The sequence below is a fragment of the Zalophus californianus genome, chromosome 1 (genome assembly GCF_009762305.2).
Source record: "Zalophus californianus isolate mZalCal1 chromosome 1, mZalCal1.pri.v2, whole genome shotgun sequence".
Taxonomy (NCBI): Eukaryota; Metazoa; Chordata; class Mammalia; order Carnivora; family Otariidae; genus Zalophus; species Zalophus californianus.
In genome coordinates this window covers 141,764,240-141,778,394 of record NC_045595.1, presented here as the reverse complement: position 1 = coordinate 141,778,394, position 14,155 = coordinate 141,764,240, and the positions used below count along the sequence as shown (strand labels likewise).

The 14,155-nt window shown below is 38.7% G+C and overlaps 1 protein-coding gene across 1 annotated transcript; it reads right to left on the bottom strand.

The window, feature by feature from the left end:
• Positions 1-776: 776 nt before the first annotated feature.
• On the bottom strand, positions 777-1,744 carry LOC113918548 (enoyl-CoA delta isomerase 2-like; the record flags this gene model as incomplete). Its single annotated transcript, XM_035723827.1, is given in 2 exon segments — positions 777-826; positions 829-1,744. Coding segments are annotated over 2 exon segments (966 nt in total), but the record flags the coding sequence as incomplete, so codon positions are not given.
• Between the last annotated feature and the right edge of the window lie 12,411 nt (positions 1,745-14,155).

Below are 14,155 nucleotides of genomic sequence, written 5' to 3'. Positions count from 1 at the left end.
ACTGCTCCCGGTGGGAACTGTGGAAGTGAGCAGGGCACTGTCAAAAATAACGACAGCTCTTTCAGAAAAATGAACACCAAAGCTGAAAACAAATGGTCTGCTTGCTTGCAATTATTTTATTCATCACCATAGTCCTAGGAAGAGAGGTAGGATGGGCCCATGTTTTATTACCGCTATTTCTAAAGAGGAAGATAAAAATCATACAATTCAGGTCACTTACAGCAATAAAAGTCTTGTTTTTTCAACCCTCATTGGGTCTTAAGAACATTGCAGAGTACGTGAAAGAAGCAGAGAAACCAGTAATCACATTGGGGATGTAAGACTCTATAATCACATGAATCCCCAGGTTTATAAAGGATTGTGGGCAATTCCTGACAGCAGCAAATGCAAGTCATAAAGCCCTGGGTACTTAAGGCTCGCCTCCTACTCTTCCTTCTGGGTATCTCAATTGAGGTAAATTGGAAATTAATCAGTTGAGTTCACCAAGGAGAAAAATCTGTCAGAGTCATGACAAAGCCAGAAGTTTGTGTATTACCAAACCTTAAATGATAAGATTTCACTTTTACAATTGTTTTCTGGGAGATATTTTAATGTTATCATCTTGATCCTTTTAAAATAACAACTCACATGTTCTGGGAACTAAGTGATTTAAATGAATTAATTTTTTTTTTAATTTAGCACTGAGAAAAGGCAGAATTTATTTAGTTCAAGTACTGGAAATCAGAAATGACAGCACATCCCTTCCTTTGAAATGTGTAACTCTGCTGTAACAGGCATCACAGCTTGGCTTTTCGGGTTAAGAAGTTCATGACTGCATTCATGCATTGTCTGACAGCCATCTTCTTTCCTGGAGGATGTTGCTTTCTTCAGCGTTAATAGCGTGCAGCTTTTCCTTCTCATGATTTCTGATGATCTGTTTCGAAATACACGTAGCATTCCAGGGGAGCTTTGAATATGCTTTCAGCCTGGTCCAAACTTCTTTCTGAAAGGTGCTATCAGGAAAAACTTCAGTAACAAGTCCTTGAGCATAGGCTTCTCCAGCAGTTAACATCTTCCCAAAAATGAGCATCTCTACTGCCTTGGCTGGGCCCATTATCTTCAGAAAAGTGTAAGAGGAATATCCTTCTGGAGTTTGGCCAAGGTGACTTAAAGTAGTGTGAAATGTTGTCCTGCCGGATGCATACACAAGATCAAATAGGCCGAGAATGGTGACGGGTATTCCCACAGCTGGACCATTAACCACTGCAACCAGAGGCTTAGGAAAATCTATGAAACAGCCTACAAAATCCCTCAGTAAAATGGCACCCTTTTTAGCTTTCTCCTCTACTCCTTCAGGGGGAATATCAGTGAAATTAGTCAGATCATTTCCGCTAGAGTAATAATCACCACTTCTTGTAAAAACAGTTATGGTAGAGTCATCAAGTGCAAGCGTGATTTCCCGATATATCTGTGTGGTCAGTGCATTCTTTTTGGCAGGCCGGTTCAACATGATCTTTGTGATGCGGTCTTCAGAGGTCATCACCCGTGTTTCATATCCAGCTTGTTTCCTGTCTGCTTCAGGCTTCACTTGGCTAGAGAAGTCAGACGAAGACCTCAAACCAGACACCAAATCCACATAGTTCTGCCTAGCAGTTTCCTTGGGCAGATTGCCAAGAGCATTCCGTGCATCCCATTTGGCCTTATTGATCGAATCGAACAAACCTGGTTTAGGTGTGTTACAAGGCCCTTCAGTGGCCTGCTTACAGAGTGCAGATCATCTTGCTCTCAGACTCTGATTAGCTGCCTCTCCCTCCACCCCCTGCCTCCAAAATGTTTGGGGATAGTATTTGGAGAATGGTGGGGAGCCGATGACTGAGGAAGGGATTGACTGAGCTCATCCCCTTTTGGTGGTGTTTCTTTAAAAACAAAACAAGGAGTTTTAGGGTAAATGAGGCCATTTCTGATCCCTTTCCTCTTAATTGCTACCTTTCTCTCCATAAACTGTAGGTGAAATCTCCCCACCTGTTCTGTGAGTCTTCCTCCATACTTGACTCATAAAATCCACACATGTGTAGCTCTTATCATCTTGACATGACTTATTGCAATGTCAACTCCTTCAAATCATATCTGGAGGGACCATGTGAGGTTCACCGTCAGTCTCCCAGAGGGCCAGGTAGAGTACTTTGTTTTTAGTGTATATAATCTTAAATTATGTTGTGTAAGCTTAAGAAGAGAAAGTAAGATGTGTTACTTCTTATGTTCATTAATGTGTGAAAAGTTATTCAGATTACTATGTGTAGAATATTTCTGATTGGGAAAGAACCTCTCTCTCCATCTTTAGGCCTTGTGAATTCCATCATGAGTAAGAAGAGGACTTTATATTATCTGTCCTGATGATGTCACACAGATATATGTAGCTTGCACTCTAAATTGACATATCAATAAATATGAGATAGTATTACCAATGTACCAATATACATCTTCTTCAAATGCAGGTGACGATGGCATGGGATGACAATAAGTTGTTGCAGCAAAAGAAAAGGTTGTTTAGCACAGCTGGTGTGCCTGAGTGTCAGTATTCTTCTAGGACATCATTGAAATAATGCTTCTCCTACTGATCTTCAAAATAGTACCTAAGCTGAGGACAGAGAACATCATCATCTGTCAGTTCACTTGCTAATTAAAATAAGGGTAACTCCAGCACCTGGGTGGCTCAGTCAGTTAAGCGTCCCACTTATGCTTTCAGCTCAGGTCATGATCTCAGGGTCGTGAGATTGAGCCCCACGTCTGGCTCTGTGCTGGGCGTAGAGCCTGCTTAAGATTCTCTCTCTCTCCCTCCACCCCTCCCTGCCCATGTGCGTGCTCTTCTCTCTCTAAATAATAACAATAACAACAATAATAATAAAATGAGGGTAACTCTACCTGGTTAAAAATATTTTTTTAAAAAGTTTTAATATTATGCTCATGAAGGAGAGAAATTTATAAATAAAAATGACACAATCACTGTACTTTTTCCTAACCCTCCGTTCTCAGCCTGGAAGTTGATTCCTTTTCCATCCCCTGCTTTTCAAAAGCCTTTGTGCTCTAAGGTTCTAGACAGAAGAGAAATGCCTGGAGGTCCACTCAGGATGATTCCTGTGGCATCACTGACTCCAGGAACATTTGGTGTTTTTATGAAGTGTCTGAGAAAATGAGATTTGTCCTAAAGTTCTTGTGAATAATGGTGAAGCTTTCTCTCAACTAGTTCTGTATACATATTGTAGTTAGCTGGAGAAACAAAATCACGTTTCTCCCTACTGTGTAGGAATTTACTGTGGAATTTCTGTCCTCTTGAGCACTTAGAAATCCCCATATCAGAAAGGTACCTGAAGATCCTGTTTCTTGGCTCCTGAAGACTTTAACTGAGATGTTGTGAATGACAAGAAGTTCTTGCTAAAGGTGTGCAGAAGGAGCACCTGCCTTGGTCACAAAGACTAACTTGGAAGACCGCAGGCACAATTAGTTTTATTTGTGTTAGTATCTGATAATGTCACTTAGGAGTTCAGCTTTGCCCTTGTCGCTTAAGGGATTGAAGCGAAGCATTAAATAGCGTTTGTAATTACTGTAGGTGAAGTCCTAAATCTACTCAATGTTTGGCATACCACAGAGGTCCTGCTGCTGTGGGGATTTCAGTATATGAGAAGGAGTCTGGTGGAGGTGTTGGAAGGAATTCAGTGAAGTGGACGGTAATTTTTATATGAAGTAAAAAATGGGATTTTATTCTTTAACAACCAAATGCCTGCTAATACCAGACTTACTTAACACTTCAACAACTCATATTTAGATGAAAAATTCCCGTCTTTAAAAGTCTAACACTGCCAGCTTAACACTTACTGACCATTTACTTTGTATGAGGCCTCATGCTAAGCAATTTGGGGGAATAAAGAAATAAATAAGACAGGAGTCTGGCTATCAAGAAGCTATTATCTGTTTGAAATAGCAGCCTCCTTGGCAAAGCACCCTGTCTCCCAGGACTTCTGAAAACACACCAACCTGTGATTTCCAAGGTTTAAATGTAATTTGTCTTAATTTTTTGTGTTTTTTTTTTTAAGTAATCTCTATACCCAACATGGGGCTCAAACTCATGACCCCAAGATCAAGAGTCAGAAGCTCTACCAACTGAGCCAGGCAGGTACCCCTAATTTGTCTTAATTAAAAGACTTTCACAATGATCTTTGAAATAACTGGAATTACCAAATATTATAACTGGATACCAAAAAGCATGACTTAAATATGCCATAATCACTCTTTTATATATAGATATATTGCTTCATGTTAATTTTGCACACTTATTGGACAATGACCAGTGCTTGGATGTTGACCTTATGTCATGGAGAAATCTTATAGTAGCTTCTAATGGCAAATACTATGCAAAGAAAGTTCAAAATCTTAAGGAAAAATATTTTTATCGGAAAAATAGGCAACCTAGATCTGGCATATACAGTTACTCTCACTAATCAGAATACATTATTATACTGGACATTCAATTCTTAGGATATACCTGAAGGCAGCTTAATGTTTTTGTGTGTTTATATATGTGTATATATTTGCATTTTGTACACATAGTCCATTTGGGGTATTTCCTCAGCATGAATTCCACCCAAATTACCACCAAAATGAAGACTTTGGTTATGCTTTCCATTATTCTAGCGTCTAAAATTTCAGCATTCAAACCAGAGAGAAAAGATAAGACAGTCAGTACATTAAATTAGACATGCTGATCAGATAACCTACGTTTCCTGTGTCTGTCTCCTAGTCCTCTTCATAAACTGGCAGATAATCTCATAATTAAACAGTTCTGGTCCTGTACATACAGCACGATCAAGACTCACCATGTTTCAGCAGTTTCACACTCATTTATTATCAAGATTAGAGAGGCCAAAAGAAATCATGCATTCACTAATTCTACATTGAGAATTCAGAGGGAGGGGAGAAAATGAACAAGGCAAATCACATTTCTTTTTTAACTCTCATGCTTTTTATTATTCAAGTAACAGTGAGATGGATATTGCATAAGGAAAGAATATACTGTTTAAACAATTTTAGTGAAAAAGTACATAATTAACTTTTAGATCTACTTATGGTTGAATAAAAGGCTAGTGGCTTTTTCTACCTAAAGTCTCCATGAGGCTACAAAACGGTGTGTATAATGTCATATGATGGTACACTTTTACAAATATTGATATAACAAAATAAGTATGATTCCATTAATAGTCATGAATGTTAAACTCAGCTTTAACATTGTTATGGTAAGAACACAATGTCCTCTATTTATCTGTTCAGCCATAATATTGCACCACCAAATGAGTTTGCTCTCAGGAGATTTAAAAATCAATCCCCTTTCCCCTCAGGAAGCCTTGATAACTCAGTAAATGTTGTTAAATATCTACATATTTGTGCAGAACGTAACATTGCTGAGATGTTTCTTAGAGCAAAACTGTTACTGAGGTGGAGGTGGAAGAGCCCTAGACATGGTAATAAATGCTCTGGGTTCAAGCTTTAGATCCCTCAGTTAATAGTTGGAACATTAGCCAAGAATTAATTTCTACGAATATTAGGCTCATTTTCTTGAACACAGGGATATTAATTTTCTCTTACGGTGCTACAATAATACACTAGATCAAAATCACTTTGCAAGTGGAAATGCTTTGCATGGTTGCACATTATTATAGCACATAGTTTGTGTGTGTATGTTGATAAAGAAAAATTGCACCGATACTTGTTAAAATGGCAAGGAAGACTTTATTTGAAACTATTGCAATAGGGGTCAAGGTTATTACAGTAGGGGAGAGAGACTGAATTTAATTCTGCTGAAACAAAAGGCTGGATTTTTAAATGCTGGGGTGAACTAATGGAAAAGACTTTAGTGGGGAGATTGGTCAATGTGATTAGGCTATCTGTGTTTGCCAATTGACACTTATTGTAAAAGTTAGGCTCCTATCTCCACCACTCAGAGTGGGAGGCAGAGGCCCTATCTTTCTTGAAGATTATATCTAAAAGGGAAGAGACTGGAAGAATATTTCTCAAAGAACCAGAGAAAGAATCTACAATGGCAAGTTTTCTAATGGAAACAGTCTAAGAAAAGGGAAGTTAAGAATCTGTGGTCAGGGGATGCCTGAGTGGCTGTCATTTAAGCCTGACTCTTGATTTTGGCTCAGTTCATGATCTCAGGGTCATGAGATTAAGCTCCAGTTGGGCTCTGCCCCAAATGCAGAGTGTGCTTGCCTTAGTCTTGGGAGTCTGAGATTCTTTCCCCCTCTCTTCTCCTCCCCCTCTGATCCTCCCCCCACTCACACTCTCTAGCTCTCAAATAAATAAATAAATAAAATCTTTGAAACCAAAAAAAAGAATCTGTGGTCAGGAAGTAGCCTATCTAGAGCACAGTCAAGCAGAGTGGACCCTTCAGGATGCCTTGGCCAATGTGTGTCCAGATCACACAATTCCAAAGGCAAAAACAAATAGCTAAGTCAGCAATCACAGACCCACCTTTTGTTCCTTGTTTCTGTTCACTGCTGACCATAATTCAGCCATCATCACTACTGTATTCTGAATTTTATTTTTTTAGTGTTGGAGTTGTAAATGCATAATCAGTGGCAGGCAAATGCTTAATAAAAAAAAAAAATGACAGGAACTTTTGCAGTGAGGCCCCCCCTGCCTTGAGATTTATTGATGTTTGCATCTGAATGAACTTCTGCAGTGATACATGTTTGCAGGCTTTATTCTTTGATTCAGGTAAATAAAGTAAGAGAAGTACACAGTATTGACACATTCCTCCAGACATTGCTGCCAGGAACAGGCTAATATGCAGTCACATGCCTCTAAACAGCTTTATTTTTCCTGGGTCCTTGTTCTGTGGTTCTGGGGGAGGGGACAGTATTTGACCTTCCCCATCCTTTTCTCAATGGGCCCTGCATTCTGATTACATGGCTGAACTTAGATTTGCTAAATAGCACTTGTTTAATATGGCAGAGCTGTTCTCTGAACATGTTAAAATGTTGAATCTTGACAGTATTTTCTGATATAGCCAGTGACCTGAGTGCTCATTGATTAAATAATGAGATTCAGAACTTAAATTCCAATAATTCATAATAGTGAGAAAATAAAAAAGAGCAATCAAAACAATTGTGTTTAATACTTTACAGTTAGTCATAAAGCCCTACCACCTGCATGAATTTATTTATTCCTTACAGCAACATTGTACGTTTAGTAAATTTTGACTTCACTTTACAGACAATAAAATATGCTCAGAGAGATTATGTGAAGTGAACATTTTCACAGAGGGTAAGGGTTAACAGCCAGGTCTGGAAGTCTGTTCTGCAGCATAAGAAAAGTAACATAGAGAACTGTCCAGAAAAAAGCTCTAGAAACACACTAGATCTTGAGTTCAAATTCCTGACTTACAGATGGCTCTATGTAAATTAATTCAATAGCTATCAATTCTGTCTTCATTTCTAAAAGAGATTTTGTTAGAAATTAGGGAGAACACATATGAAAAATTTCATGATTGTCTTACATAGAGTAAGACTTCATATAGACTGCCTTTCTACATGCTACCATACTTTCTTCTTTCTCCCTCTGCTTGCCAACCCATTATTCTTTCTATGGCACTGTGCCTTTTTGCTAAAAAGCTTAAGGGAGATAAATAAATTTGAAATGATCATCTTACAATTTTGAAATCAGCTTTCTTAGGTATACTTTGCATACAGTAACATCTACCCATTTTAACTGCATGTTACAATGAGTTTTGGTAGATATCCACAGTAGTGTAATTTCTACCACAATCAAGATTTAGTTAGAACATTTATACCCCACCCTTAAGTTCCTCTGTGTTTCTTTATAGGAAATGCTCACCTTCAGCACCTGGCAAACATCACTTTGTCTTTTCCAAAATATAGAAATGATCATGTTATTTTCTTTAAAAAAAGAAAAGAAAGGGGCACCTGGGTGGCTCAGTCGTTAAGCGTCTGCCTTTGGCTCAGGTCATGGTCCCAGGGTTCTGGGATCGAGACCCACATCGGGCTCCCTGCTCGGCTGGAAGCCTGCTTCTCCCTCTCCCACTCCCCCTGCTTGTGTTCCCTCTCTCGCTGTGTCTCTCTCTGTAAAATAAATAAATAAATCTTAAAAAAAAAGAAAGAAATCCTTCTGAGATCTTAATTGGGTTTACACTGAACCTATAGATAAATTTGGAGAGAATTGCCATCTTAACAATATGAAGTGTTCAGATCTCTGCCTTCCTTTCAAAAGCCTATAACCCTGGTCTAATCATGAGGAAAAAAAATCTGATAAATCCCAACTGAAATACATTCTATAAAACTGATCAGTGACATCTCATATGGTCAGGTCTCAAAAACAAGGAAAGATGGAAAAACTGCCACACCTAAGAAGAGCCTAAGGAGACCTGACAACTTGTAACCTTGCAATACCCCACATGGAATTCTGGAACAGAAAAAGGCCTTAGGGTAAAAACTAAGGAAATCTGAATAAAGTATGGAATTTAATTACTAATAAATTATCAATATTGGGTCAATAATTCTAACCAATATGCTATACTAATGTAAGATATTACTAATGGAGGAAAGTGGGTATGGGTACATGGGAACTTTGTACTCAATCTTCACAATTTTCTGTTAGTCTAAAATTGTTCTAAGATTAAAAAATCATTAAAAAGATTACCTTATCAAGCATGGCAAAACATTGTCCATCCAAGCACCTAACTAGAAATTGAGAAGTCACTCTCCTCTTTTCCATCTCCCTCCATGACGTACCAACAAGTTCTAACTCTATTTCAATTTCTTTTTAATTCTTTCCCCTCTCCATCTGTCCTGTTTCCTCAAACTTTCATCTTATCAGGTCTTCTTGGACTATTTAAAAAGCCTCCTAACTAGCACCATTTTCATCTGTCTCAAATTAAGAAATAAATGAATTAATGGATTAGAAAATAATGGAATCAGAAAACAAAACTCGACTGAGCAAATGTGAAGATCTAATTGGCTTTATTAAGCAATTCATGAATCCATGAATCAACCAACATCCCATCCAGGAAGTAGAGGGAAGCTCCAAGGAGCTGTACAAAATGGAAGGTTTTTATAGGAAAGAAGTTGGGGCAAGAAGTTATGAGAAAAAGAAAAGGATTGTTTCAAGCTAGATGGCATTCCCCCGTCGGAAAGGGCTGGAGATCTTATTATGCAGGTTACCTCGTCTTCCTTTGGTGGGGGAGGGCCCCCGTGACAGATGACCTCATTGATGCTGATCAGAAAATTCCTGACTAACTGGTTAGGACTACATTTCTGGGGGAGGTTGACACCACAAGTAGGTTATATATTAAGCCCAGATTTAGTGATTTGGCTTATGTGACACCATTTTGACCCGGTGGTTTTCTTTTAAACAAATGTCAAAGACATTAACAGCAACCTTTTTAAAAGTTAAGCTATGGATTTAATAAATTTGATGGTCATGAAATCATTTAGGGGAAAAAAGCTATGATGATTAAAAGAAGAAAAGATTAATTTAGCTGCCTCTTTCTTTCTTTCTTTCTTTTTTTCTTTCTTTCTTTCTTTCTTTCTTTCTTTCTTTCTTTCTTTCTTTCTTTCTTTCTTTCTTTCTTTCTTTTTCTTTTTCTTCTTTCTTTCTATTTATTTTTGCTATACTTAAGCTGCTTATCTTCCTCATGTTTTCCCAGAAATATTATTTCTCAAAGTTCTTTGCCAAAACATAATTTATGCGATTGTCTCACAATGTCTTACAAGAACTTGCTTTGTAATTAGGGCCTTTTGGTGATTGACTTTACCTATTTATGGCTTTGGTGTTCTAGGCACTGACAAATAAAAATAATGTTGAATATTCATATTGTATATCTGACAGTCAATTGAACTTCCGGGAAGTATTATTTAAGTTATTCAAGTTGTCCTTGCTTCCTGGAGCTAGAATGAATTTTTGACGAACTACCAAGTAACAGAATGATTTATTTTACTATCTTCCAACGAATGGCCAAAGATAACGTAGATTGTCTATGATTGCTTTTTGTGGGCTTTGCCTTGAGAGAAATAAATATACATTGATTGCAAATTATCAGAGCCAACCTTTTTTAAATTGCATGGTATGATATTTAAGTTTGGCCTCTAATCTTCTTTCACCTTTGTTTTTGGCTTCCATAGTATAATTGTATGACAAAACATGATTTACTCCATAAATATTCATGTTCATTAATCTTTTTCAGGAACACACTTAATGCATAAAGTGAAGTCAAGCTTCACTGGCTATGATAGTCAGTTCATATCCACAAAAACACACCTGTTCTCCAGCTAACGTGTTCACTGATCCTTCCATGGTTAAAAGATTTTGTTTTATGATGTGAAGCTTGGGTGTTTTTAGTCAGTCAAAGGGTTTGACAAGGAGCCAGAGGGAATAGGGAGGAAACATTTGATTTTGAGGCTCAGACTTTTTATCTGGAAGGTAGTTAAAATGGCATCTACTAGGAACTTCACTAGCTGACTTCAAAACTACATGGTTGAAAAAAGAAGTCTTTGATTTCTCTTATCTCCCTGTAAGGCATGCTTATCAGAAAAGATTAGAAGTGCAGAGTTAATGCTACCAGCAGGAGTGCTGTCCCTGAAGCTAACCAGCTACCACAATCTATTCTTTCACTGCAGTGAGACAATCAATAACGTGCTTTATATTTCTCAATCAACCTAGCATTTGTGAACCTTCACATTGGAGACAAAACAAAAAATGGGAGCCTTAAAGAGCAAACATAGTCTTAAAGACAAAAACAAAGTATTTAAATAAATTCCGAGAATAAAGAAGTGAAAAATTAAGATGTCCATGAAGGAAGGATATAATGGAAGGGGGGAGGATTGAGTGGAAGAAGGTGTGCCTGGAAAAAAATAATAAATTATTTTGGCAAGCAAAAAGAAAAAAAAAAGAATGAAAACAAGTGCAAACGAACAGAAGGGTGAAGGTAAATTAAGAACGTATTGAGAGAAAAATTCATCTGAAGGTATAACAGCACTCCAGCTTGTCTTAAGTGTTAATTTGCTTCAAGTTAACAGCCTCCTCACTGGCTGACTTACAGCCCCTGATGGGTAATAGAGCTCATTTACTTTCTTTGAGATTGCAGACCACTGGCCTTGGGGAGTAAAAGACCAGAATGTCCCCAGGCCTCGGAAGCCAGCAGGTCTGTTTGAAGCCCACTTAGCTTTCTGACTAGCTCAGCAATCTTCTAGCAAAATGCTTTTCTTTTTTAAGTTCACACAAAGGTCTTCCCTGACTTCCCTTTGTCCATCTTTAGACCTTGCCCTCCTTTGCGAAAAGAACAGAGTACATACACTTGTACAACCCCTGGGTACCAAGGAACCAGAACTTCTTGCACAACCTCCGAGCACCAAGATAACTCTGTAGCCAACATCATGGAGTCTGCACCTAATCAAGAAATGTCACAGACCCCTGCACTCCCTTAACTGATTAAATCCCTTTAAAAAGTCTGGGCCAGGCAGAAACCTGGGAGTTGGTCTTTGAACAAGAGTCTGCCTCCTCTCCAGGTGGCTAACCTCCTGAATAAAGCTCATATTCCTTTCCAATCAAAACTCATCCCTTGAGTATTGGCCCTTCAAGCGACTAGCAGCCCAACTTGAATTTCCGTAACAAATTTGGCAGGCCACTCAGGACAGCTAGCACTCCCATGCTGGGGTGGATAAAGCAGCGGACCCTGCAGCAGGCCAGGACTTACTCTGTACTTCCAGGCTAGTATTCTGATGGTCATGGGAGACAAGCTGCTCAAAGCAGTGACCTTGGAAGGGAGACTGCGGGGACCAACTCTATAGCTGCAGAGACTGCTTTTGTCTTGGGAAAGTCCCTCGGATTCTGGACCAATGCCAACTGCCAGTTCCACTTTTTGGTTTGAGTGGAAAGGAAAGGAGCATTGCGGGAAACTGACGAACTTCTGGACTGGGTAAATCCGTTGGAGTACACGCCGACGTAAGTTTCTCATTTGTGGCTTTTGGGAGAAAGTGAAAGGGACTTGGATAGTGGTCATTGCATTTGGAATTTGGAACAGATCTGTTTTGGTGTATGTGTGGTTTATGTTGTATTGCATTGTGTTAAATTTGTGTATCATGGAATGTTCTATCTTTGTCCCATCCAATAGCTCATTGCACCTTATTTTGAATAAATGGAAAGAATACAGCCAAAAGGCCACGGCTAAGAAAAGGATGCTTTTATTTTTTAATTATAACACCATCTGACCTGTATATGGGTGAAGCCCCCCAACTTTGGGAGAAGAACAAATGTGAACAGCTTTGTTTGTTCTGTGTTCTTCCTGAACTTTTGCCAAGAAGATGGGGAATACGCCTTCTGTTCCCAAAGAAAGCCCACTCAAACATACTTTGAAAAGATGAAGCAAAGGGCCAAAAAGCAATCAGAGAAAAAGCCTGTTATGCCTTTGCTTTTTGAAGGAGAGGCAGGAGACAGAGATAAAGGAATGTTAGTCCACACTTCAAATCTCCCTCCAACCTTTCTGGCAGCACGCCTGCCACCTCTGTCTCCTCCTCCCTCTTGTTCTGTTTCTGTGCCACCATGGGCTCCACTCACATAACCAGCTTCTATACCATCCTTGGTGCCCTCAGGTGCCATGCCTGCTCCTTCTGTCTTCACTATCGAGGAGTCAGGAACAAAAAGTTCCTCGCCGCCTTATGAGGTTCTGACTGAAATACCTCCAAATCAGCATGAAGGGGCCCAGGGGCTCCCTTGGACATAAACGGCCCACTTTGATTTCCCCACAGGTACCCCAAGTAAAATTGACAGTGGGGGAAGAATTTGATTGACTTTGAGTGGACACGAGTGCAACATATTCAGTATCAATGCTAATTTATTTGTTCGTGTAAATAGATATGTTTTTAGAGTTATCAACAATAAGTATAAAACTTTTCTTGATTTGTTAATTTTAGCCATTCTGACTGGTGTGAGGTGGTATCTCATTGAAGTCTTGATTTGTATCTCCCTGATGCTGAGTGATGTTGAGCACTTTTTCATATGTCTGTTGGCCATTTGGATGTCTTCTTTGCAGAAATGTCTGTTCATGTCTTCTGCCTATTTCTTGATTGGATTATTTGTTCTTTAGAACAAGAGATGTTGGCGAGGATGCGGAGAAAGCAGAACCCTCCTACACTGTTGGTGGGAATGCAAGCTGATGCAGCCGCTTTGGAAAACAGCATGGAGGTTCCTCAAAAAGTTGAAAATAGAGCTACCGTATGACCCAGCAATTACACTACTGGGTATTTACCCCAAAGATACAAATGTAGTGATCCGAAAGGGTGCCTGTACCCCAGTGTTTATAGCAGCAATGTCCACAATAGCCAAAGTATGGAAAGAACCTAGACGTCCATCAACAGATGAATGGATAAAGAAGATGTGGTATATTTATACAATGGAATATTATGCAGCCATCAAAAAATGAAATCTTGCCATTTGCGATGACATGGATGGAACTAGAGGGTATTATGCTAAGAAAAATAAATCAATCAGAGAAAGACAAGTATCATAGGATCTCACTGATATGAGGAATTTGAGAAACAAGACAGAGGATCATAGCGGAAGGGAGGAAAAGATGAAACAAGACGAAACCAGAGAAGGAGACAAAGATTAAGAGACTCTTAATCTCAGGAAACAAACTGAGGGTTGCTGGAGTGGAGGGGGGTGGGAGGGATGGGGTGGCTGGGTGATGGACATTGGGAAGGGTATGTACTATTGCGAGTGCTGTGAATTTTGTAAGACTGATGAATCACAGATCTGTACCCTTGAAACAAGTAATACATTATATGTTAATAAAAAATTTTTAAAAAAATATAAAACTTTTATTCTACTAAGGTTTACTAAAAGTCAAATGAGTTCGTGTTATTTCTGTTGCAACTTGTTAGCAAAAGATGGCCTAAAATGATGGTTAATTTTGTTTGTCTCATAAAGTTCTCATGGGTAATTGTTAAGATAGCTATCAAAATCTCTGATAACCTGAAACTTTGAAGTTTTGCTAAGTTAAATGATGCCTTGGGTTGGATTCATCAGATATTTAAATCTTTTGCAAATAAGATAAAATACTGAAACATTAGTTACCAAACATAAAGATTATTCGTTTTTGACTACTTCT